Genomic DNA, 25,013 nt, shown 5'->3' on the forward strand with positions numbered 1-25,013 from the left:
ATTTTAGACTGAGAGTAACAGAAACCCAATTTGCTGTATTGGCTCACCGAAGGAAACGGTTGGAGTGGATCTCCCCACAAGCGTGAGTTTACTGAGCTCAAAAACTGTTAGCACCTCTGCGTGTGTGTGTGTCTCCATGTGTGTCTGTCTCCACATGTGCGTGTCTGCCGTGTCTCTGTCCATGTGTGCCTGTCTCTGTGTGCAAGTCTCTCTCCATGTTTGTATGTCTCTGTGTGCGTCTGTGTCTCTCCCTCCCCTCCCCCCCACCCCACCCCCACCCCTCCCCCACCCCTACTGCTGTCCCATATCAAGCACAGCTTACGGCCCCACCCCGCCCCACCCCGCCACGGCTGAATTCCCATCTACCACAAGGAGCTTTCTGTGTATGTCAGGATACAGCCACCAGAACCTCTAAAACTCCGCTTGCGTGTAATGCGAGGAAAAGGAGCTGTTTTGTGTAACATTTGGGCATGTGGCCCAGCTACCCCTTGTGCCTCGTGGAGGAACCCAGAAGTGCAGGCACCCAGAGCCGGGGCCAGGCCGCACCGAGCAGGGAGAGGGGAAAGGCAGGGGCAGACCCCCGCAGACGTCCTTGACAAATGTCCAGCTACCAGGAGCTCCTGCCTGTGTTTCCAACAGAGACAACAAAGGAAACCAGCAGACCTGCTCTCCCCGGTATCTCCGGGACTTCTTCCCTGGAGGCTGCTCCTGCTAAAAGCCAGCCTTGTTTAGGAACCCGTGTCCCAACGACCTTGCCGGTTTAGCCAAAGCTGAGTCAGTGTCTTCTCAAAGGCACAACCAGGGCCCTCTGGGATGTGAAGACGGGAGGCAGGTCAGGCAGTGCTGGAAGCCATGAGGGAGGCCCGGTGGAAACCATCATTTCAGGAGAACTGGACAGCACAGTGCTAAAACCAAGAGGCTGCTGGGAACACCAGGGCCCAACCACAGACAAGCATGAGGTTAACAATACGACCTAGACCACGAACACCGTGCACTGTCCCAGAGCCTACAAGCCAAGGAAACCTGGCAAGTTCACTAGAAGATGTGTAAAATGAAAGACTTGTGTATGTTCCCATATCAGGGGTCATTGGTCTGCTTAGGCCTTCTGTGTCCTCGTGGCTCAATTTAGGTGGGTTGTATGTGTCCAGGAATCTATCAGTTTCTTCTAGGTTTCCCAATTTGTTGGCATACATGTTCCACTTCTGATCCAGCTCCCTGCTAAGGCACTTGGAAAAGCAGTGGCAGTCATTCGGGGAGTGAACCAGCAGATGGAAGATCCTCTCTCTGTCTCTCCCTCTCTAACTCTGCCTTCCAAATAAATAAATAATAATTAAAAAAAAATACACGCCTGCTGTTGAACATGAAAAGAGAAACACTTCCAAAATATTATTCACAGTCAGGGGGACAGGTGTTTGGCCTGGCAGATACGACTCCAGATGGGACAGCTGCACCCCAGATCAGAGTGCCTGGGTTTAAGCCCAGGTTCCAGCTCCTGATTCTGGCTTCCTGCTAATATTAGCGCACCCTGGGAGGCAGCAGGTGATGGTTCAGTCAGTTCCCTGCCATCTAGAGCTAGACTGAGTTTCTGGCTCCACGCCTCAGGCTAGCCCAGCCCTGGAGGTTGTAGGCACTCAAGGAGTGAAACAATGGATGGGAGCTTGCTCTGTCTCTCTCTGTATGGATGTAGCCTCTGCATCTAAAATTAATTAAATAAATAATTTAAAAATTTTTTTTATTTTATTTATTCTTATTTTTATTTTTGACAGGCAGAATGGACAGTGAGAGAGAGAGAGACAGAGAGAAAGGTCTTCCTTTGCCGTTGGTTTACCCTCCAATGGCCGCCGCGCTGCAGCCGGCGCACCGTGCTGATCCGAAGGCAGGAGCCAGGTGCTTATCCTGGTCTCCCATGGGGTGCAGGGCCCAAGGACTTGGGCCATCCTCCACTGTCTTCCCGGGCCATAGCAGAGAGCTGGCCTGGAAGAGGGGCAACCAGGATAGAATCCGGTGCCCCAACCGGGACTAGAACCTGGTGTGCTGGCGCCGCAAGGCGGAGGATTAGCTTATTGAGCCACGGCGCCGGCCCTAAAAACATAAATTTTAAAAATTAGGTATCAAATGGGGATGGTATTTTGGCATCACAGGTAAAGCCACGACCTGCAACACCCTCATCCCATATGGGTGCTGGTTAAGTCCTAGCTGCTCCACTTCTGATCCAGCTCCGTATTAATGCACCTAGGAAAGCAGCGGAAGCTGGCCCAAGTGCTTTGGGCCCCTGCACCCACATAAGAGACCTGGAAGAAGCTCCTGGCTCCTGGCTTCAGCCTAGCCCAGCTCTGGCCATCGTGGCCATTTGGGGAGTGAATCAGTGGATGAAGATCTCGCTCTCTGTAACTCTTTGAAATTTAAAAAAAAAAATCTTTTAAAAAGGTGAACAATTACTGAAGCTGAGTGTCAAGGAGGTGGGCAACCATCAAATTATTTATTTTCTGTGTGGTTTTGAAAGTTTTTAATAAAAATTTAAATTATGTTATCTGTAAATTAGAAGCCATCTGTGCACGTAAATTTTCTCGAAGGAAACAAGGAGCATGGGTCTGGATTTCTCAACTGAGAAGCGACATTCAGAAACAGCTGCCTGGAGGCCACAGTCAGCAAAACTGTATTCAAACTAATTAAAAGGAAAACATTTCTCCTGGTCATAATATATCTTGGAAGTAAAGATGGATGGCATGTATAGGGCTCCAGGCTCTTTCTCCTAGGAGAGAAATGCATGTTTATTTACAGTGTTTCAGTGAATTATCCCAAACCTGCATGCTCCCTGGATGAAAATCAAGCCACACTGTTACTCCGGTGTGAGATCGCTGGTGTCAATCTCCATTTGTCATACATTCAGGGTCATAATGTCCCCAAACACATGTTCCACATGAAATAAATTAACAGATGGGTGGAGAACTCCCAAACTTGGGTCCACTTGGCTGCTGTGCCCCCAGCCAGTCATGACCTTGGGATGGCAGGAGAAAGTAGGAGTTTATTTCCCAAGTGCAGAGAAGGGGCAGTGTGGCTATCAGTTAATTGCAGGGTTCCTTGAGGAGCTTGTGGTTAGGACCTTGCAAACAAGCTGGGGCTGAGAGGTGCCTTCTCAGCTCATGTGTGGATTGGGCCACAGTGCTCCTAGACCTCCTCTGATTGGTCAGCAATGTCATGTGATTTGGGAGTTTTTTTTTTTTTTTTAATAATTTATCTATTTGACTATTTGAAAAACAGTGACAGAGACTGCAGGAGAGACAGAAACAGAGATCGCCATCTACTGGTCTACTCCCCAAGTGGCCAGAACAGGCCAGGTCAACGCCAGGATCTAGTAACTCCATCTGGGTCTCCCACATGGGAGACAGGGACCCAAGTACTTGGACCACCACCCATTGCTTGCCAAGTGCAATAGCAGAAAGCTGACTGGAAGTGAAGCAGCCAGGACCCCAGCTGGTGATCTGACACGGGATATGGGTGTCCCCGGCAGCAGCTTAGCCGTCTCGTGACTGGTCTGGCACTCCACTTCATAAGAGGGTGATCTGCAGCCATTCAGACAGAAACTCTGGGCTGATGGAGCGGGAGTGAGAGCTGTGGGAGAGCGGGGCCTGCGAGGACCCAGTATCTATACCACGGGCATGTGGGGCACTCAGTTTCTAGACAATTAGCAACAAGTTTTGAGGCCAGAAAATGTGAGGAGACTCTGGAAGGTGGTGGGGCTGGTGTCTGTCTGCTTCCTGCTGCTGTGACCAACCCCCTGGGACTGGGTCATTGGTGAGAAATGGGCACTTGTTCAGCTCATGGTCCTGGGGAGCACACAGCATGGCAGTGGCGTCTGGTGAGGGCCTCGCGCTGCTTCGGATGTGGTGGAGGTGCGGAGGTGCCGTGTGGCAAGCCAGAGGCAGTCACCAGAGAGGACTCTCTTCCTCTTCCTGTGAAGCCCCTGGTGACACCAAGGGGGCTCCACCTCATCCTCGTCCAATCCTGTCTACTCCCCAGAGGCCCCACCTTCACATCTGAGCCTTGGGCTTGAGTTTCCAACCCATGGTGCTCTGGGCAAGACATTCAAACTGCAGCAAAGATAACAAAGAAACCTTGCTGGTCGTGAACTTTCACTGTTCTGAGACAAACACCTCCTAATCCCCAAATGTTCCACAGGGCAGGGGAGGCAGGCAGGGCCAAGGCTGGGAGGTAGGAACCTGAGACTCAAATAAGGATTAGGAGGGTGTATACTGCTCTGTAGCTAATCTCGTTAGTGATGAAAACCGGGAGAATGTGTAAATAAGAGGTATTGAAACGTGAACTGTAAGGGTAGTGTTTCAGAAAGCGAATCTCCCCCGATGAAAGTAAGGCTCTTGCCACCATGGTAAGAATCTCAGCAGTCCAGGGCATCAGGTGCCTGGCACGGCCCCGGCACTTGTTTAAGCCACTCTCCACACACTCTGCCTCTGCGAGCCACACCGTTCACACCATTCCCCAGGGGTGTGGGGCTTGCGATAGTTCATTTTGAGGCGTCAGCCCGGTGGGAGAGCATTACGATGGGTGTGTCTGTGAGTGTGCTTCCAAATGAGGCTGGCATGTGAGGCTGAGCGGGGCAGGTGGGCAGACCCAGCTTCTGAGGGGGCTGGGGGTCCGAGAAGCTAAATGGGGCTGGGGGCGGGGGCGCTGGATGCTCCACACGTTGTCTCCCATGTCAGTTGCTGGCCTTTGGATCCCAGGACCACAGCTGAGGCCCCTGCAGGCGCTGACTTTCAGCCTTGAAATGTGACTGGCATCCTTAGCTTCCTGGTGCTGGGCCCTCGCTCAAGCGGAGCCACGCTACCTGGCCTGGCCTCTCCAGCCTATGGGGCACCTGTCGTGGGACTCCTCAGCTGCCACTCCCTACCAGATTCTCCTTCAGACACTCAGGTGCGTATGCTGTGAGTTCTGCTAGAGAACCCTGATATAGGGCTCCTCACTCCGGGGACAGAGGCAGTAACTCTCTGATGTCCCAAAAACCCCACCAAAGCGTTGTTCAGCATCTGCTTCCCCAAGAGCCACACGTCGCCCAGTAACTCCGTCTCCTATCAGAACCAGCCAGCCGCTCCAACACTCCCCCATACTGCCTGCCCCCAAGCCCCAGCTGAGAGCCTGGAGTCTCCAGATTAGTCCTGTTTGCCATTTTATTCCACAATCACTGGGTACCTACTCTGCCGGGCATCAGCTTAGGCCCTGGAAATACAACAGTTTGCAAATAGGATAAAAGCCTCCTCCCACAGAGCTTAAATTCTGATGACTGAGACAAAGAGAATTAGGTACACATATGGTGATCAGATCAATAAGAATTTAACATGGGTAAGGAGAGCAGAGTGCCAGGAGCATGTGTCTTGCAGTGTTTGTGTTGTGTATTCGTGGTGTTGGGTGGGGCCGTGTCTCAGGTCTATGCATGGATGCTTGGGAGCTGTCAGTCAGCAGAGGCTGGAGCTGGGCATGGTGACCAGCCCAGGGAGTGAGAGGAGTGGGGTAGCCGCAGCTGTGTGGTGGGAGGAGCTCTGAGGAGGGTACCACGGACCCCCCCACCCCAATACACACCATATTGCACTGGGCACCTGACTCGACGTGGGCCTGCCGTAGCCCTGGCACTGGAGTTTGCTCTTCTTGGCTCTGGGGCTCCACCCAAGGAACCTGCACCAGGTGCAGCACAAGTTCCTGAGCTGGCCAATCAGAGGAGGGGCAGGACATAAACAATCAATGTTCCTCTTTAGCATTTGTGTTCAACTCGTAGATATCTGTATCAAACACAAGTTAGTTTAGAAAAAGCAGAAATAATTCAGCCAGTGATTTTAAAAGAATAGTTTTGGGTCATCTGAGAAACTGCTCCTAAAACACCTGCAGAGCATTCTAGAGAAACCCCCACCTGCTGAGCCCCGTGTGTGCGGCACCTGGTGGTGGCGCCTCAGCCACCAGGGCGCAGGGCTGATGTGCACGCGGGCTCTGCTTCCTCTGGGCCCCCTGGGGCAGCCGTGCACGGCCCTGCCTGCTCCACTGCCAGACGTGGCCTCTTGAAACTCGTCAGCAGCCTGCTTTCCCGCACATGCAGTCTCTGAGATGGGTGTGACCAGTCACACTGACAACAGCAACCTCCGACCGCCAGAAATTCACCCCAGCTTACTTGGAGCAATCACCATGTGATGACAATGAAAAATGGACCGGGGCCGGTGCCATGGCACAGCGGGGTAACGCCCTGGCCTGAAGTGCCAGCATCCCATATGGGCGCCGGATCCACACCTGGCTGCTCCACTTCCAATCCAGCTCTCTGCTATGGCTTGGGAAAGCAGTAAAAGATGGACCAAGTGCTTGGCCTCCTACACCCATGTGGGAGACCCAGAAGAAGCTCCTGGCTTCAGATTGATGCAGTTATGGCGGTTGCGGCCAATTGGGGAGTGAACCATTGGAAGACCTCTCTCTCTCACTGTGCCTCTCCTCTGTGTAACTCTGACTTTCAAATAAATAAATAAATAAATCTTAAAAAAAAAAGAAAGAAAAATGCACTGTGACAGAATACATCAGTGCTAAAATTTGACCACTCGAACGATTTCCAAGACTCATCACAAGGCACTGGGCTGTCTCCTGAGCTGTGGTCACTCATACTCCTCCCCGAATCAGCCTTTTTATTAACCTTTCTACAGAGCTGTCTGTTGACCCAGCCATAATCTCACGAGCCACGGTCACCACTGTTAATCTTTTGGTATAGAATCTTCTAGTATCCCACCTACATATCTGCTTAATTAGGGCTGCTGTAACAAAACACCACAGGCTGGACGATTTTAACAGAAACTTCTGCCAGTTCTGAAGGCTCAAATCCAAGATCAAGGTGTGGCCTCCTCCCTGGCCTGCAGATGGCGCCTTCTGGCCACACCCTCATGAGCTCCTCCCTTGGTGCCCCCATCCCTGCCCCAGGCTGGATGGGGCCTGTGGCAATGATCTCATCCGCCTTAATCACCTCCAAGTGAACCACACTCGGGTGCTGGAGGTTAAGGCCCCCAACTATGAACCTGGGGGAGACACAGTTCAGCCCAGAACAAAACCTCTCCACAGACACACACAACGTACCACCTTCTAGATCCTTTCCAGTTTAAGAAATGCTGGGTGGTCCCTGATCTGAGCCTTTGTGACTGACTTCTGCCCGGCTTCTCCCCAGCTGCAGCCAGCGGTGCTCACCTGTTTGTTCTTGCTCTTCCCTCGGCCCCGGGCACTTTGCCTGGATTCCTGCACGGAGTCCCTCCTGGGATCCTCCACATCTCTACTCAGCTAGAAGCACCTGGGGCATGTGGCTCTCATCCTGGCTCTCTGAGCCGGCCCAAGTATTGGGGAGCGGGATACTAACAGGTACTGAGTCCCAGCTCTGCCCAGCTGGGACTGAGTTCAAATTGTACCAGAGGCTCTGTGGTATGTGTAAACGTAATTCCTGTTCCTCTTCCCTCATTTTCAAAGCTGGGATCAGGCTCTGCACAATGTTTAGTAACCTGCTGTTATGGATTCAAAGTCTGGTCCCAAATTCCTATATTCAAATTCTAACTGCCCTCTGTGATCTAATCACACCCCAAAGGTCGCCACATCAACAGGTCTTCCACCTCAAATATCTGCAAAAGCTGGGGCTGGAGTAGGCCCAAGTCAGGAGCCTACAACTCCATCTGGGTCCTCCACATGGGTGACAGAACCCAAGTACCTGGGCCATCGTCCACTGCCTTCCCAGCTGCTTTAGGAAGCTGGATCTGAACTGCAGTAGCCAGGAGGCTGGCGCTGTGGTGCACTGTTTAAGCTGCCACTGTGCCACAACACCGGCCCCAAGTCTATTTAACCGAGTGGATTTGGATTCAGAAGACAGAGTACATTTTGAGCAGCTCAGCTAAGCCCACGAGGACCCAGGGTCCCTGTCCTCTCTGAAGCATATCTTGAACAGATATCCCAACCGGACTGAAGGATGAGAGGCCATCTGATGACATGTGACGAAGCAGGATCTGCACCGTCAGCAATTTCATCCCCCACTCCCAGGACATCTCGGTGCCTCCCTGAATTTTGTTTACCCCCTCCTACTACAGGCAGTCTGTGGTGCCGGCAGCCAGTGCCCCACTTCCCACTTAGTCCCCATAGAATCTCCTACATCACAATCTGGCTCCTGACTTTGATATGGCTCACCCCTGGCTGTTGTGGGCACTTGGAGAGTGAACCAGCTGGTGGAACCTATTTCTTTGTCTGCTTTTCAAAATAAAATGATAAACATAACAATTTTTTTTGAATGAACTTAAAAGAAAAAGTGCCTATAAGAAACATAAGGAAGTCATTTCTGTGAAAGTCAGGACTGCTTTTGAAGGCCAGGGGGAAGCTCTGGGGCATCTGGAAAAGCTATTTCTTACCAGGACGGCAGACCAAAGGGTATTCACCTTATAAGTAAGCCATGCATTTGTTCTGTCACTTCATATATATTTTTTAATAATATATTTAAACATAACTGATTGTATCATTTTCTTGAAAAAAAAAATTGAGCAGTGTTTTTAACAAAAAGAGAACAAAATAAATTTTTTTTTAAAAGATTTATTTATTTGACAGGTAGAGTTACAGACAGTGAGAGAGAGAGACAGAGAGGTCAGTCTTCCTTCCATTGGTTCACTCCCCAAATGGCCACTACGGCTGGCCAGCACTGCGGCGATCTGAAGCCAGGAGCCAGGTGCTTCCTCTTGGTCTCCTATGAGGGTGCAGGGGCCCAAGCACTTGGGCCATCCTCCACTCTCCTCCCGGGCCACAGCAGAGAGCTGGACTGGAAGCAGCTGGGACTAGAACTGGCGCCCACATGGGATGTCGGCACCACAGGCAGAGGATTAACCAAGTGAGCCACGGCACTGGCCCCACAAAATAAATTTTTAAAAAAGATTTATTTATTTATTTAAAAGGCAGAGAGGAGAAAAAGAGAAAGAGCAACAGAGAGATCTCCCAACCACTGGTTCACTTCCCAAATGCCTGCAACAGCCAGGTTGTGGCGAAGATACAGCCAGGAGCCACGGACTCCATCCTGGTCTCCCTTGTAGGTGGCAGGGGTCCAAGTACTCCAGCCATCATGTATTGCTTTCCCAGGTGCATTAGCAGGAAGTTAGATTGGAAGCAGAGCAGTTGGGATTTGAACCAGTGCTCCACTATGTGATGCTATTGTCACAAACGGTGGCATAATCCACTGGTCCATATGGCTGGCTTATGCCAAAAATTTTTACGAGATTCATTTCTCCATTTTGGTCTTTAAAAGATGTGTTTCTCTGTAATGGTGTAGACTCTGCCCTATACACAGTACCAGGCACCTGGGGCTGAAATGAGACCCTGCTCACATTCTCCCTGCAGAGCTGGGGGCCCCACCAGCTGCATTTTTCTCTTGAGTGCCACAGACACATGTCATCCATCTGTCAAAGCAGGAGACCCAATCTATACCAATTCTTTCAGGATACTTCGGGTTCTCTGGTCTGAATCTCTGATTGATTCTTTATTGATTCCTTATAAAAATCAAAACTTAAGATGATGGGCCAGACTGCAATAAAACAAACAAGAACGGTATGAGCCCAATAAGCATAATAGTGAAATCTCAGATCTCAAAGCTCTTTAGTTTATTATACACGTAACCACTTTTCATCACACCATGTCTCGAGTCCAGCCTTCCTGCTGAGTCAGAGGTGTGTCACCCACGGAACGCAGTGGTGCATCCTGCAGACTCAGTTCCATACCAGGAGGCGCAAGCCACAGCCTCCGGCCAGGTCTTCCCAAGTCCTAAAATTACTTCAGTCTTCAGCTTGCTTAGCTCCCTCTCTTGCTAATCTATCTGCTTCTTCATTGCCTGTGAATCCCGAATGACCAGGAACATGCATCTGTTAAAAGAAAGTTTTATTTTTCCTAACTTTTACATAAGCAGCAGCTTACCACATTCTCATTGTTTAAAAACTCCACTATTCCTGGGTCTGCCAAAGCTCACCTCACAGCACCCCTTCCCTGACAGCAAGCTGCACTGAACTGTATATATACAAATATATCTCCTTAATGCATTTATGTAATGAGTGTATTTTTTAAAATTCTATTTTATTTCCATACAAATTGGATTTTACTTTTTATGTGGCTTTTTTCCCACTTAAAAACAGGACTAGTTCAGCTTCTCAAAGCACATGTATGTACAGTTGGGTAGATGTGTATATACACACAACACAAAGCACATGTACATATATGTAGGTGGATGTTCATGTACACCACACACACAAAGCACACATATGTACAGGCAGATGGGTGTGTCTGTACACAACACACACACTTTGCTCTCTTTAAATGCTGTTAGAATGAACAGATATATTTATGTGACTTAACCCCTGTATACACTTATGATGCTGGAGCAGATTTACATGTCTGGTTGCCAAACTGTTATCAGCGTTCTGGGGAGGCAGAAAGCAAGGTAGGGCTGAGACCACTGGGCTACAGGTTAACCTGCTAAGTACTGTTCGAAAAACAACCTTTTAAGTAAAAATTATATCTTATAGAAAAGTCACTTCCATTTTGGGAAAAAAGTCATATTACTAAGGTCTTAACACAAAACTTTATTATTATTGTCCTAAACAAAATACATTACATTATGTCTGATTCCAAAGAAAACTGACAGGCTGCCTTCCACGTCACTGTAACAGGGATAAGGCACGCCTGGTCTGGGCATTCCTGTGTGTGCCTGGCCTCACGCAGGGGTGCAGAACACCCCTCGGTCACACCATATCCCACACCTACTCCCACACTCTCAGTAAGACTAGCATTACCCAGCTGACAACCAAAGGAATCTAAAGTGTTCAATATGCACGGCGGTACTCACTTCACAGAAAACTGCTGACTCACAAACCACTCCTCTCCTCTCCAGCTAATGAGACTACCTGGTTACAGTGAGTGCTGGAAACTCACCCACTGGATGTCCATGCCCTGTGTGAGGCTTTCCAGCTGCATGAAGTCCTCCTTGTTGATCACCTCCTTCCCAGTACTTGTCCTCCAGCCGTTCTTCTTCCAGCCTTCCACCCAGTTAGTGATCCCTGGAGAACACACACCCACCAGCTCATCAAACTTGGGCATCCAGCCCTTCTTGCATCTCCAGTCGTTCTCTCTCAACCCTGAGCCTGGGCTCTCTATGTCCTTGGTCAGCCTTCATGGCTTTGCCCTTTGGCAGAAATTTGAAATATCCCCATCTCTTCACTTCCCTAACTCATATTTGACCCACAACTCCCAACCAAAGATGTCACTTCTTCCAAGTCTTCCCTGGTCTCTTCCATATCCCCCAACACGCTCTCAAACACATATCCCATAGAGGCTGTCAGTACAGTGACCGTAGGTTACTTATCAACGTTTAGACTCCAAGTGCCCTGAGCATACAGCTACCTTATGTGTGCACCTTCAGTGTGTGGCACACAAACATGGAAATATCAGAGCAGCAGGACTGGGACTCCACAGTCCTCGCTCCTTCCCTGACCTGACTAACCAGATGCCACCTCTAGTATCATCTGGGTCCTGCTCTGTTACAATACTTCCTACTAGAGAAAGAAAGACCTATTTCCCTGCAGTACTGGGAAAATACTAAAGAAATACAACGTGTTGGGCTCGTGCTGTGGCGCAGCAGGTAAAGTCACTGCCTGCAACACCTGCATCCCATATGGGTACCAGTTTGTATCTCAATTGCTTCACTTCCACTCCAGACCCCTGGTAACAGGAAAAGCAGAAGATGGCCCAAGTGTTTGGGCCCCTGTCGCCCATGTGGGAGACCCAGAAGAAGCTCCTGGATCTTCGCTTCGGCCTGGCTCAGCACTGGCTGTCACAGCCATCTGTGAAGTGAATCAATGGATAGAAGATTGTTCTGTCTGTCTCTCCCTCTTTCTCTGACTTTAAAAATAAGTAAAAATAAATAAATAAAAAATAAATGAATCTTAAAAAAAATTGAAACACAATGTGAAAGCTTACCATTTATAGTAAACATACTGTCTGTATACAGAACCAATTTATGGATGTTTTGAGCCTTTGCTTGTTCAATGGCTTTGCAGGCTGCCTTGAAAAAACAAGCAGAGAGTCACAGGTAAAGAATATTTAACCTCAACACAGATATTCAAAATGACTTCAGAATTCAAATATTCCTTTTTTTGTACTTAAAATTTTATTCTCTATATGAAGTAATGCTACACATATTTCTGTTCATACCTATTTATGTTATGAGAATTTTTCTAGAAAATTCCTATCTTTTAGAATTGTTACTAATCACAAAGTACATTCTGGATGTTGAGCCTCACACACAGACAGTAAAAACACAAACAAAATTAACTGATAGGGGCCAGCACTGTGGCATAGTAGGTTAAGTCTGCTGGCAGTGCTGGCATCCCACATGGGTGCTGGTTTGAGTACTGGCTGCTCTACTTCCGATCCAGTTCCCTGCTAATGCACTTGGGAAGGCAGTGGAAGATGGCCCAGGTGCTTGGGCCCCTCGCAACCACGTGGGAGACCAGGAGGAATCTCCTGGCTCCTGGCTTCGGATTAGCCCAGTCCCAGCCATTAAAGCCATTTGGGGAGTGAACCAGTGATGGAAGATATCTCTCTCTCTCCTCTGTATCTCTGCCTTCCAAATACATAAATCTTAAAACAAAGCTGATAGGCTCACAGTTGATGCTGAATAATGACCCATTTAAATATATCTGAAAACTTACATGAATTTCTGCTCTTTGATTCGTCTGTCGCCCAGGAAGTCTAATGCTGAGGTTTCTGTTTCAAAACAATGCAAAAGAAAATTATAAAGCTAATGCTCAAAGTAATTTTTCTTTCTTAATGGGAAACAATAAACTAGCATATATTTTTATTATTAAAATGTAAAACAATAATATAAATACACAGCATTTTCGGGGCCAGTGCTGCGATGTAGAGGGTAAAGCTGCTGCCTGCCATGCAGGCATCCCATATGGCCATCAGTTAGTGCCTCAGCTGCTCCATTTCTGATCCTGCTCCTTGCTAATGCACCTGGGAAAACAGCAGAGGTTGGCCAAAGTGCTTGGGCCTCTGCACCCAGGTAGGAGACCCAGAACTTCTTGGATTCTGGCTTTAGTCTGGCCCAGTCCTGGCCATTGAGGCCATTTTGGAATGAACCAGCAGATGGAAGATCTGTCTTTTCCTGTCTCTGTAACTCTGCCTTTCAAAAAATAAAATAAACCTATCAAAAAAAAAAAAAAAAAACACCAGCCTTTTTCCGGCTGGCATTGTGGTACAATGGGTTCAGCCACTTCCTGCAAAGCCAACATCCCATGAGTGCTGGTCTGTGTCCTGGATGTTCTACTTCTGACCCAACCTATCTGCTAACGCATCTGAGCAAGCAATGAAGACGGCTCAGTGCTTGGGCCTCTGCACTCACCAAGGAGACCTAAATGGAGTTCCTGGCTCCTGGCTTCAGCCTGGCCTAGCCCTGGTTGTTGTGGTCGATTGTGGAGTAAACCAGTCAACGGGAGAGATCTCTCTAACTTTGGCTTTCAAATAAATAAAAAATAAATCTTAAAAAAAAAAAAAAACCACAAACTTAAGGAAAAAAACTATGCTTTTTAATATTGAAGTAACTTTTTTAAAATACTGAAGCAAAGTTTAATGAAGAGAAGACACCTGACAGACCAGGGAGGCGTGTCAGGAGAGGACTGAGAGCCAGCCTGCTTTCAGACTGCAGCTTCTACAGATAAGTAAAGGTGCTCCACTATCTCCCCCCTCCTCTCAGTCTCGGATGTCTCTCTGCATGGAAGGCTTTCTGATTGTGAATTACTAAAACTCCCTCCCCCCCAGAACTTCATAACAGCCCCCATCGTGCAGGACAGATGAGATTCCCCTAAAGGCTGGGACTTAAGCAAAGAACTGGGACTCACCCAACCAGACTACTGAACAATCAAACCAACAATATTATCAGCACAAAGACACCATGGTATGGTAATTTAGAGGGAACAGTGGGCACAAGTCAAAAGCTGACTTTATCTTGTGAAAAAGGCATCAGCATTCACTCCCCGTACCCACATCTAGGGTTGGAAGCTAAAATGAGACAACAAAGTGAAATAAAGTGCAGTCATGGGGTCAGCACTGATCTTCTGATCCAGCTTCCTGCTAATGGCCTGGGAGAGCAAAGGAAGACAGCCATGTGGGAGACCTGGAGGAGGCTCCTGGCTCCTGGCTCCTGGCTCTGGCCTGGCCCAGCTCCAGCTGTTGCAGTCATTTGGGGAGTGAATCAGTGGATGGAGGATCTCTATCTCTCCCTCTCTGCTTTTCAAATAAATAAAATACATTTTTTTAAAAAAGACAGTGCAGTCACCTTTTCTAGCAATGACAGTCACAGTGCCTGGGAGCATGGTGAACACTGCAGAAGGAAACTCAGAACTGGCGCAGGGCCACGCCACTTTCCCACATGGAGGTCCAAGCCCTGCACTGCCAGGGACCGAGTGTCTGTGAACGACGGCATCTCACATCACGCAGACTGGGCGCCTTGGAAATGCCAGGAGTCCATGGACCTGCTCCGGCCCACCCCTGCTAGGACCATCTCTCAGGGCCCCAAGTGAATCTTGGGTTAGTAGGCAGTGAGGCCATTCTGCAGTAAAAGCTTGTCAGTGAGACAGATGCCTAAAGTCAGGGCTAGGAGGCTGACATTCCAGAGAACAAAGCCACTCAGCACCAACACAAACCCGAGCTCTGTTCTGCTATGCTCCAACAAAGCTGCTTATTTGGCAGACTTTCCAAACAAGCCATCACAAGCAGATGCTGCCTCACCTTTATACAAGGTGTGGAACATGACCCAGTAAAACGTAAAGTTTAAAAATTCAGCTTTCTGGGAGATTGGCGTTGTGGCACCAATGCCAGTATCCAATACAGGCACCAGTTTGAGTCCAAGCTACCCTGCTTCCCATCCAGCTCCCTGCTAATGTGCCTGGGAAGGCAGTGGGAGACAGCCTGAGTGCCTGAGCCCCTGCCACCCACATGGGAGACCTGGATGGAATTCCTGACTCCTGGCTTTGGCCTGGCCCAGCCTCAACTGTTGCAGCCATTTGGGGAGTGAACCAGCAGATGGAAGATTTCTTTCTCTCTCTGTTATTTTGTCTTTCAAATAAATTTTTTTTTTTTTTTTTTTTTTTTTTAAATTTTTAATGTTTACTTGAAAGGCAGAGTGGCAGAGAGATGACAAGGCAGAGAGATCTTCCATCCACTGGTTCATTCCTCAAATGGCTACAACAGCCTGGGCGCTGAAGCCAGGTGCCAGGAGCTTCTTCTGGCTCTCCTATGTGGGTGCAGGGGCTGAAGCACCTGGGCCATCTTCTGCTGCTTTTCCAGATGCATTAGCAGGGAGCTGGATTGGAAGTGGAGCAGTGGGGACACAAATTGGCGACCATACGGGATGCCAGTGTATGCCAGGGTATAGCTGCAATGCCTATACCCACTATGCCACAATGACAGCCCTAATAAATTTTTTTTTTTTAATTTAGCTTTCCTGAGCCATGATTGGCACAGCAGTTAAGATGCTGCATTGGTTGGCCACACCCCATTTCGGTTGCCAAGGTTCAAGTCCCAGCACTGCTTCCTTTTCCAGCTTCCTGCTAATGTGCAGCTGGAAGGCAGCAGGTGATGGCTCAAGTAGCTGGGTCTCTGACACCCAGGTGGGAGACCAGATTGAGTTCAACTCCTGGCTTTGGCTTGACCTAGCCCCAGCTGTTGTGGGCTTTGCAGGGAGTGAACCGATGGATAGAACGCCTTCTTGCGTCTGTCCCCGTCTCAGATTTCCAACAAACAAAAATTTTACAAACCTTAGTTTTCTCTATTTACTTACAAAGGATGTCCTGGCCCCCAGTAAACACCAATTCCTGCTCGTGCCCTCCTCCGCCCGTTGCTGGAGCAGCAGCCATCAGTGTAGACAACAACAAATTCTCCTGTGAGAGGGGAACAGGAAGTATAGTTGGCCTGATATCAGTAGTAACTAAAATTCATCTCAAAAACAGACTGGAGTTGAATTAGCATTTTAAACCATGAAAGTATCTCACAAACTACGTTTCCTGTCCAGGGACACGTGATCAGCTCCTAGGTGGGGTTCCTGACACTTTCTGTGGGGAACACTCATTCTGCTGCCACATGCCAGACAAGCTGAAGTCAAAGCTCTCCCTCTATAAAACCAGTGAGGCCTCTTACTTACAGCCCACGCAAAGGGTCAAAGGACAACGACACTGCCCTTCTGTGCCAGAGCCACATTCCCCCTCAGGAAGCCTGGCCTAGCTCCTCCTCAGCACATCTGCCCCTTGCGAAATGTGCTTCCCAGCTCTGCTTCTTTGCATCAGAAATCAGGGCTTGCGCCACACACCACGGCTGTGCCGAGTAGAGAGAAGAGGCCTGGCCTTGACCAGCAGCACACTTTCAGCCCAGCAGTGGGGTGTGGGAGCCAACAGTGGCAATACATGCCAACATCTGTCCAGCGGGTGGTGGAGAAACAGAGGCCAAGGGCACAGGAGGGAGCGGAGAATGGATGGGGCCCATGTTCCTCCCAGGACCGTGGTGTTCGGGCGAGCCTCTGTGGTTCAGCTGGACTCAGCCATCTCCAAGACCATAAGCTTCCTTCCAGCCCCAACATGAGGCCAGCGCTGTGTCAGGGGCCCTGGGCCTCAGGCAACTGTCAGTGCCCCAGGGGGCGGATGTGCTTCAGACTATTGGTAACTGACCAAATCAAGGGTATTTGATTGACTTTTTATTTATTTACAACTCCAAATATTTACAAGTACAGCTTGACAAAACATTTTCTATTGTTTCTCTGAAGTTATGAGATGTTTATTTTTTATCTTTATTTTTTAAAGATTTACTTTTATCTATTGAGAGAGAGAGAGAGAGATGAAAAGAAAGGAGAGACATCTTCCATCTGCTTGTTCACTCCCCCAAATGGCCACAATGACTGAGGATAGGCTGAGCTGGGCCAGGCCAAAGTCAGGAACCAGGAATTCCATCTGGGTCTCCTAAATGAGTGGCAGGGGCCCAGGGACTTGGGCCATCTTCTGCTGTTTTCCCAGGTGCATTAGCAGGGAGCTGGATAGGAAGTGGAGTAGCTGACTCAAACTGGCACTCGGATATGGGTGTCACAGGTGGAAGACTGACCCGTTGTGTCACAACACCAGACCCATATATTTTTTTGGGGTCCGGCATTGTGCCAGTGTCTTAAGTCATCACCTGTGACACCAACATCACATGTGGGAGACCTGGGAGAAGCTCCTGGCTTCAGATCAGCGCAGCTCTGGGGAGTGAACCAGCAGATGGAAGACCTCTCTCTTATTTATTTATTTATTTATTTGACAGGCAGAGTTACAGTGAGAGAGAGACAGACAGAGAGAAAGGTCTTCCTTCCGTTGGTTCACCCCCAAAATGGCTGCTACGGCCAGCACACTGCGCCGCACCGATCCGAAGCCAGGAGCCAGGTGCTTCCTCCCGGTCTCCCATGTGGGTGCAGGGCCCAAGCACTTGGGCCATCCTCCACTGCCTTCCCGGGGCACAACAGAGAGCTAGACTAGAAGAGGAGCAACCGGGACAGAATCCAGCGCCCTAACCGGGACTAGAACCCGGGGTGCCAGCGCCGCATGTGGAGGATTAGCCTAGTGAGCTGCGGCGCCAGCCGAAGACCTCTCTCTCTGCCTCTCCTTCTCTCTCTGTGTAACTCTTTCAAATACATAAATAAATAAATCCTTAAAAAAAAGACAACAGCTGTCATTTGTAGACTACACAATGGCTTCCCTAAGAACATGCAGAAGTTTGGTATCTGCACACTTGATCATTTACGAAGACTGACTCCAGAGATTTCCAAATAACCCTGACAGATGAGGACAGGAACATCAGCTCAAACGCCCCCTGCTACGATGGGGAAGTTTACACAGACATACTCTCACAATTGCAGCCTTACCTAAGTAAGAAAACGCGTCTCTGCTAACTAAAGGTGCCGTCACCGGGCTCTGTTTCACGTGCTTTGGACTCGGCTCTGCACCTTCCTCTTCCTTTTCATCCGACGGCTCCCGGAGTCGCTTGCTGGCTTTCACCTGTGATTCTTGTTCATGTTTATTTTTCTGCCCTGAAAGAGAGTCTCCTGGTGAGCCAGAAACATTGAACATCACTTCAAACACCGAAGAGTCAAGAGCCTCGGAAGCCATCTAACACACGGGATCAGACTGAAGCACACTCTGCGCTCTCCAGGAAGAGGGAGGACTTGGTGCACACTACGACAGACTAAGTCATCCTGGGAAAGAATTCTAAAGTCCGCATTTTCCAAGGCTTCTGCCAAAACCAAAATTTGGATTTGATGGAGATAACAGACACCAAAGGCTGTCAACCCTTCAACAATCATAGATGATGGGAAACTGAGGGGCTCTTTCCTCAGGAGAAACTGGAACCAGAATTTTATGTAACATCAGTGGTATCCCTGGGTTAGCCCCTCCCTGACCCAAATACTACAATCATATGCACTCCCATGTTGTAGTTTCTTATTTATTCATTTATTTCTTTGGTAGAGTGCCAACGAAATAGTTATCTTCCACACGTTGGTTCATTTCCCAAGTGCCAGCTAAAGCCAGGAGCCAGGAACTCCATTTGGGTCTTCCACATGGGTGGCAGGAACCAAGTACTTGCACTATCACCCGCTGCCTCCCAAGTACATTAGCAGGAAGCTGGATAAGGAGAAGTGGGACTTGATCCCAGGGACTCCAATATGGTGTGACGGCATCCCAGGCAGCGGCTGACCTGTTGCACCTCAATGCCACCCTCATGGACTCAGGTAAGTCCAGTTTCAATAAACAGGCAGTAGGATATGTCAAGAAAAGGAAACAGAGGGGCTGGCACTGTGGTGTAGTAGGCTAAGCCTCTCCCCGCAGTGCCAGCATCCCATATGGGCACCGGTGCTACTCCCAGCTGCTCTTCTTCCGAACCAGCTCTCTACTATGGCCTGGGAAAACAGTAGAAGATGGACCAAGTCCTTGAGCCCTGAACCCACTGAGTGACCTAGAAGAAGCTCCTGGCTCCTGGCTTCGGATTGGCCCAGTTCTGGCCATTGAGGCCATCTGGGGAGTAAACAAGCAGATGGGAGACCTTTCTCTCCTTCTGTCTGTCTATAACTCTCTCAAATAAGTAAATAAATCTTTAGAAAAAGCAAAAAAAAAAAAGACAGGAAACAGAAACAAAAAAGGTAAAATAGACTGGGTCTCTTCAGGGGCGGTACTGTTGCATTTTTTATTTCAGCGTGGACTCAAGGTTAATCCCAAGGGGGATTCCGAAACGCAATCTCAGGTGATCTGGGAGTGGCAGCAGCTCATAGGACTGAACTAGAGGATGAACTAGCAGCATGTAAAAGCATGGTGTCAATCTGAGTTAAATTTTTTTATCAGCTGTGAACTCTAGCAACTGAAATAAACCTCTAGTCTTCGGTAAAATGAGGCATTGGACTAGACGACCTGAAACAACTTTCTGTGTATCATCGTTTTACCATGGGGGAGAAGGGGCACAGAAGGGGCTGCTGACTCTCAAACTCACCACACCTGCCTGTATTTGCACCCAACGCCCTCATCCCAGCACTCACCTTTACCGAGCACCTGCTAAACAAGCCTAAGACAAGCTCTCCAGTCTAGCCAGGTACTCTGCTAACACACAGGCACGAATGTGAGTGCAATTCTGCAGAAACTGAACACTGATATAAATGACTTTATTTACTATATCAGAAAAAGTTAAATTCAACTGAAGAATTTTACAGAACAGATAAAACTTGAAAGGGAAATCACAGTAGGCAGTTAATTTATACTTCTGAAGATGGTGATTTTTCTTTTTGGAAAATTAAACTTAAATCAGCTTATATAAATCATAACTAGCAAATATCTCAATAATTCTACATTAATATGATATTAAATCAAAAAATGGTAAAAGGAATTAATACTTTTGCTTTGATATGGCCCCTGATCATTCAAGATATTAAATCCAATTTACAAGTTAGTAACAAGAGTTCTCTGTAAACTTTAACAAAGTAGATTCACAGCTACATAAACTGATAACTAGCTTGCCTTGAGATTTAAAAAAATAATCAAAAATATACTTATATTGGAAGAACTGGTACATTAAATTACTGACTGGATAAAAACAAAAAACCTGCCTGAAGGAACTATTAAGAACCCAACCACGGAGCCACACTTCCAAACTTGCTGTCTGTCCTGAACCAACTTCTCCATGTGGGTAGAAGTGCAGCTGTCACATGAAAGTCCCTTACAAGCTGCCAGGAAGACAGGAGGCAGATGCCCGAGGGAGGCTTCCCACTCTAGAAATCAGCCCTTCAGGAGTGGATTCTGAGCATGACCTGCCTCTCCCCGGGCTCCACTGTCAGGATCGCTGGGATGTGAGGTCAGTGCTGTGGCATAGCAGCTAAAGCTGCTGTGTGCAATGCCAGTATTCCACATGGGTGACAGAGTCCTGGCTGCTCCACCTCTGACTGATCCAGCTCTCTGCTAAAGGCCTCGGAAAGCAGCAGAAAATGGCCCAAGTCTCTTGTGGGAGGCCAGGAAGAAGCTCTGGCTCCGGACTTCAGCCTGGCCCAGTCCTAGTTGCTGCAGCCATCTGAGGAGTGAATTAGCAGATGGAAGATCTCCTTCTCCATCTCTCCTTCTCCCTGTATCTCAGCCTTTCAAATAAATAAATCTTTAAAAAAAACTGTTCTGACATCCCAAAAGAGCAGTTGCTCTCTGTGCAAGTATCTCAGTGTGTCCTCTAGAGAGACACTGTTTTGGAGAAGCTGGTTAGCAGTATGCTTTGCTCAGTCTTATGTGTTTATATATATATATATATATATATATATATATATTTGAAAAGCAGAGAGTTAGAGAGAGGGAGACATAGAGAGAGATCTTTCATCCACTGGTTCACTCTCCAAATGGCTGAGGTTGGGCCATGCTGAAGCCAGGAGCCTGGAACCTCATCTGTGTCTCCCACATGGTGACAGGGGCCCAAGCACTTGGGCCATCTTCTGCTACCTTCCCAGTGCCTTAGCAGGGAGTTAGACCAGAAGTCGAGCTGCCAGGACTCCAACTGGTGCTCATATGGGATGCTGGCGTTGTAGGTGGTGGCTTAACTGCTGCCACAATGCCAGGCCCTTTGCTCGTCTTAATTGGTGATATTAAAACAGTTCCAGATGAGGGGGGAGAAAAACACTTCTTCAAAGTCGGTTCAGGGCTCCCTTCTTTCAGGGACCCCTCTTGGTGCTGCTGGGAGCATTTTCTTTCACTTCTGCTTTCTCTCAATAAGTCACTTCTGCTTTCATTCTCAAAACAAAATGTAGGTTCAAATATGTATTTTTAAAAATCTGTGTTCTTGGGGACAAGCACTTGGCCTAGCAATTAAGACACCTGTGTATCCGGGTTGAAGCCCTGCCTTCAGCTTTCTGCTAACGCGTACCGTGGAAGGCAGCAGCTGACGTCTTAAGTTGCTAGCCAGTTCCTGCCACCTATGTGGGAGCCTTGGAATGAGTCCTGAGCTCTGGGATTCAGATCAGCCTAGCCACACCTGTTGAGGGAAACGGAAGGGTGGGAGGAAGATGGGAGATTTCTCTCTGCCTCTCAATTAAAGCAAAATAAAAATGAAGTAGAGTCACCCTACTTATCTGAGTCCTGCACATCTGATGTCCCTTTTATTAGGCCTTGAACTTCAAATAACTATATTTTCTGTAACACATGGAACTGGAAGAAATTCATACTGTGGAGGGGCTGGCACTGTGGCGCAGCAGGTTAAAGACCTGGCCTGAAGTGCCAGAGCTTCTTCCTGGCCTCCCACATGGCAGGTGCCCAGAGACTTGGGCCATCCCATATGGGCACCGGTTCTAGTCCTGGCTGCTCCACTTTCGATCTAGCTCTCTGCTGTGGCCTGGGAAAGCAGTAGAAGATAGCCCAAGTCCTTGGGCCCCTGCACCCATGTGGGAGACCCGGAAGAAGCTCCTGGCTTTGGATCAGTGCAGCTCTGGCCATTGCGACCATTTGGGGAGTAAACCAGTGGATGGAAGACCTCTCTCCATGTCTCTATCTCTCTCTGTATTTCAAATAAACAGATAAGTCTTAAAAAAAAAAAAATTCATACTGTGTAGTTCTGTTCTAAATAAAAAGGTAACTCTACACAGGTACATGACATTACAGGAACCATGCACATCCTTTAAAATTTAAACCACAGCCCAGTGGGTCCAGTAAATGCTACTTTTTTTTTCCTTCAAGATTTATTTGAAAGGCAGAACTGGGGCGGGGGGGAGATATGAGACATCTTCTATCCACTGGTTCATTCCCCAAATGGCCAACAACCAGGGCTGAGCCAAGTCAAAGCCACAAGTCAGGAGCTTCTTCCAGGTCTCTCACGTGGGTGCAGGGGCCTAAGCACTTGGGGCATCTTCAGCTGCTCTTCCCAGGCCATTAGCAGAGAACTGGATCCCAAGTGGAGTAGCAGGTACAAGAACCAGAGCCCACAAGGGATGCTGGTGTCGCAGTCAGCGGTTTAACCCACTATACCACAACGCTGACCCCAATAACTATTCTTTTTTTTAAAAAAATATTTACTTTATTTATTTAGAAGGCAGAGTTACAGAGAGAGGTAGAGACAGAGAGAGAGAGAGGTCTTCATCTGCTGGTTCACTACCTAAATGGCTGAAACAACTGAGGCTGGGCCAAGCCTGAAGCCAGGAACCAGGTCCCTAGGTCACCCATATGGGTACAAGGGCCCAAGCACTTGGCCATCCTCTGCTACCTTCCCAGGTGAATTAGCAGAGAGCTGGATGGGAAGTGGAGCAGTTGGGACTTGAACCGGTGCCCATATGGGATGCCAGAGCTGCAGGCCAAGGCTTTAACCCACTGCACCACAGTGCTGACACCAGGAAGTATACATTTTAAAGACAAGGAATTCTGGCATGGTGGACACTGCATGGAAGAGGAGGTTTGCGTCTTGGCATGTCTCAGACACTGTAACTGGAATGAACTACTGTTCTGAACTGCTCTCTGCCCGTTTTCCAACCTGTGAAGCAGAAATGATCACAGCATCCTCTGTGTGCCTGGGGTGTGGCCACAAAGATCAAATGACATCTGAGGACACAGACTGGGTGCAATAGGTCCAATCACAACACTGCCACGAGAACTGATACCTTCAGAACCATCTGGGCTTGTGGAGTTCCTGACAAAGGCCCAGGCCTCATCTTCCGTGGCAAACTTCTTAAATCTGGCGGCAGGAAACCGGTTCACCTGGGCTCGGCACTCATCCCTGGAAAACACATGCAATACTGTTTCCTCCCTCCCTCCCTCCCTCTTTAACTTACCTTTTGAACTGACCTAGATTCTATTCTTAGGTTGGACACAGCATGGCAAAGGATGAACTGTTAGTTCCTTGGGGCAAAGGGACAAACTGTGAGGCAAACCATACGGGTTTACTGTTTTGTCTTGCAGGTCAGACTCTACACCCTGTGCCATGCCAGCCGGAGAGTACGCCAGCAGTGGCTTCCCTGAACCCCACAGCATCCTAAACACTCACTGAAGCTTTAGCAGAAAACAGTATTTTCATGCCGGCATGAGGCTCAAGTCGGATTCCTATCCAACCAGGTGAGACGGGAGGACCCACAAGTCCTTATACACCTTTCAGCTTCTCTGTCCCCCACAAATGGCTACGTACATTTCGATGGGATGTTATAATGCTACATGGCAGCTCTAGGGATGGCTGTAAGGCTGGACACGCCTCCAGTTACTGATTATGTTAGCTAGCTGCTCTCAGTAGGTCTCACGCTTTTCGCCCATTGGTAGTGAACTGTAGCTGACTGGCTAACAGTGAACACACCGGCACCGTGCTGACCAGCAGACGCGGGAACTGCGCAGGCAGGCTGGTACTGCTGCACTCCGCGCCCATATTAAGTCCTTTTTCTTTCTCTACTTCGGGAAGGCCCCTACCGCAAGGTCCACGTCGGAAACGCCTCTTTCTCAGTGCCAGAACACACGTGTGCGGGAAGTGTGGTGGTTGTGCGGTCGGAACTCCGGGGCTCGAGGCTCTCATTTGCCTGCCCCGGGGACTGCCTAACGTCAATACGGGATCCAGCCGCAAGCGCGAGCTTGAAGAAAGTGTCTTTTAAACAGGGAGGTGCTAGTCAGGCTGGGCACTATCTGAGCTGCGGCCCTCGTTTAGCTGACATCAATCATCTTCGGGGAGTGCTGGCTGGCGCTGACGACGCCGCCTCTGGGGAATTCTGAGTCCCCGGCCACCTCCCAGCTCTCGCCGGCGTTTCTGAGTCCTAACATACCAAGGGAGTCGAGCCGGCCGGGCACCCCCGATATCCCCGGACCCGAGGGCTCGGCGCGGGCAGGGAGCCGCCGGGCCCGCTCTCACCAGCTCAGGAAGACGCCGGTCTTGCGGCCCCTCCTGACGGCATAGAACATCCCGAGCCCGCAACAGCAGCACCGGCAGCGCACGGCGGCCAAGCCGACTCTGTGGGCCAGGGACAGGAGCCCGGGCATCGCTCACTCCCGGGCACCGGGAACCATCTCGAGCCGGAGCCACCTCGAACTCGGGCCCGGTAGTGTACACGACCACGCTTCCGCCGGCGGCGCGGAGATATGACGCAAGCCGGGGGCGGGGCCGGGGGCGGGCCGGGGGCGGGGCCGGGGCGGGGCGCTGCCGGCGCTAGGGGCGTTCCCCGGGCCAGATTTGTGTTTCTCCATGGACGAACCTCGCTTTTGCTTCTGTTTCTCAGTTTATGTTTGAGGGCGAGAACAGAGACAGGCCGAAGCTGGGGGCTGTGGCCCTGGCCGGGCAGGGGCCCGAGCCAGCGGAGGCGGAGGCGGAGGCGGAGTCGGCCTGCGGGGCGCCCGCCGCCTGTGTTCCCGCCGGCGGAGGCCCCACGTGGCCGGCGGCCTGCGCGGTGGGGACCCGGCGCCACGAGGCCAGACGAGGAT

General features: G+C 49.4%; 1 protein-coding gene across 3 annotated transcripts; it reads right to left on the reverse strand.

The window, feature by feature from the left end:
* Nucleotides 1-9,109: 9,109 nt before the first annotated feature.
* RNASEH1 (ribonuclease H1) lies at nucleotides 9,110-24,657 on the reverse strand. 3 transcript variants are annotated; one of them, XM_062208909.1, is made up of 8 exons: nucleotides 24,448-24,657; nucleotides 23,222-23,337; nucleotides 17,984-18,148; nucleotides 15,881-15,980; nucleotides 12,750-12,804; nucleotides 12,016-12,100; nucleotides 10,972-11,096; nucleotides 9,110-9,574 (listed from the first exon to the last, which is right to left on the reverse strand). In XM_062208909.1, the coding sequence occupies exons 1-8, from the start codon at nucleotides 24,573-24,575 to the stop codon at nucleotides 9,557-9,559; spliced, it is 792 nt and encodes a 263-aa protein (XP_062064893.1). In that variant the 5' UTR covers nucleotides 24,576-24,657; the 3' UTR covers nucleotides 9,110-9,556. The 3 variants fall into 3 exon arrangements, with proteins under 3 accessions (XP_062064893.1, XP_062064892.1, XP_062064894.1); XM_062208908.1 differs by lacking the exon at nucleotides 9,110-9,574 and adding an exon at nucleotides 9,629-9,908; XM_062208910.1 differs by lacking the exon at nucleotides 9,110-9,574 and having other exon boundaries at nucleotides 10,971-11,096; nucleotides 12,016-12,096.
* Between the last annotated feature and the right edge of the window lie 356 nt (nucleotides 24,658-25,013).

The sequence above is a fragment of the Lepus europaeus genome, chromosome 13 (assembly GCF_033115175.1).
Source record: "Lepus europaeus isolate LE1 chromosome 13, mLepTim1.pri, whole genome shotgun sequence".
Classification (NCBI taxonomy): Eukaryota; Metazoa; Chordata; class Mammalia; order Lagomorpha; family Leporidae; genus Lepus; species Lepus europaeus.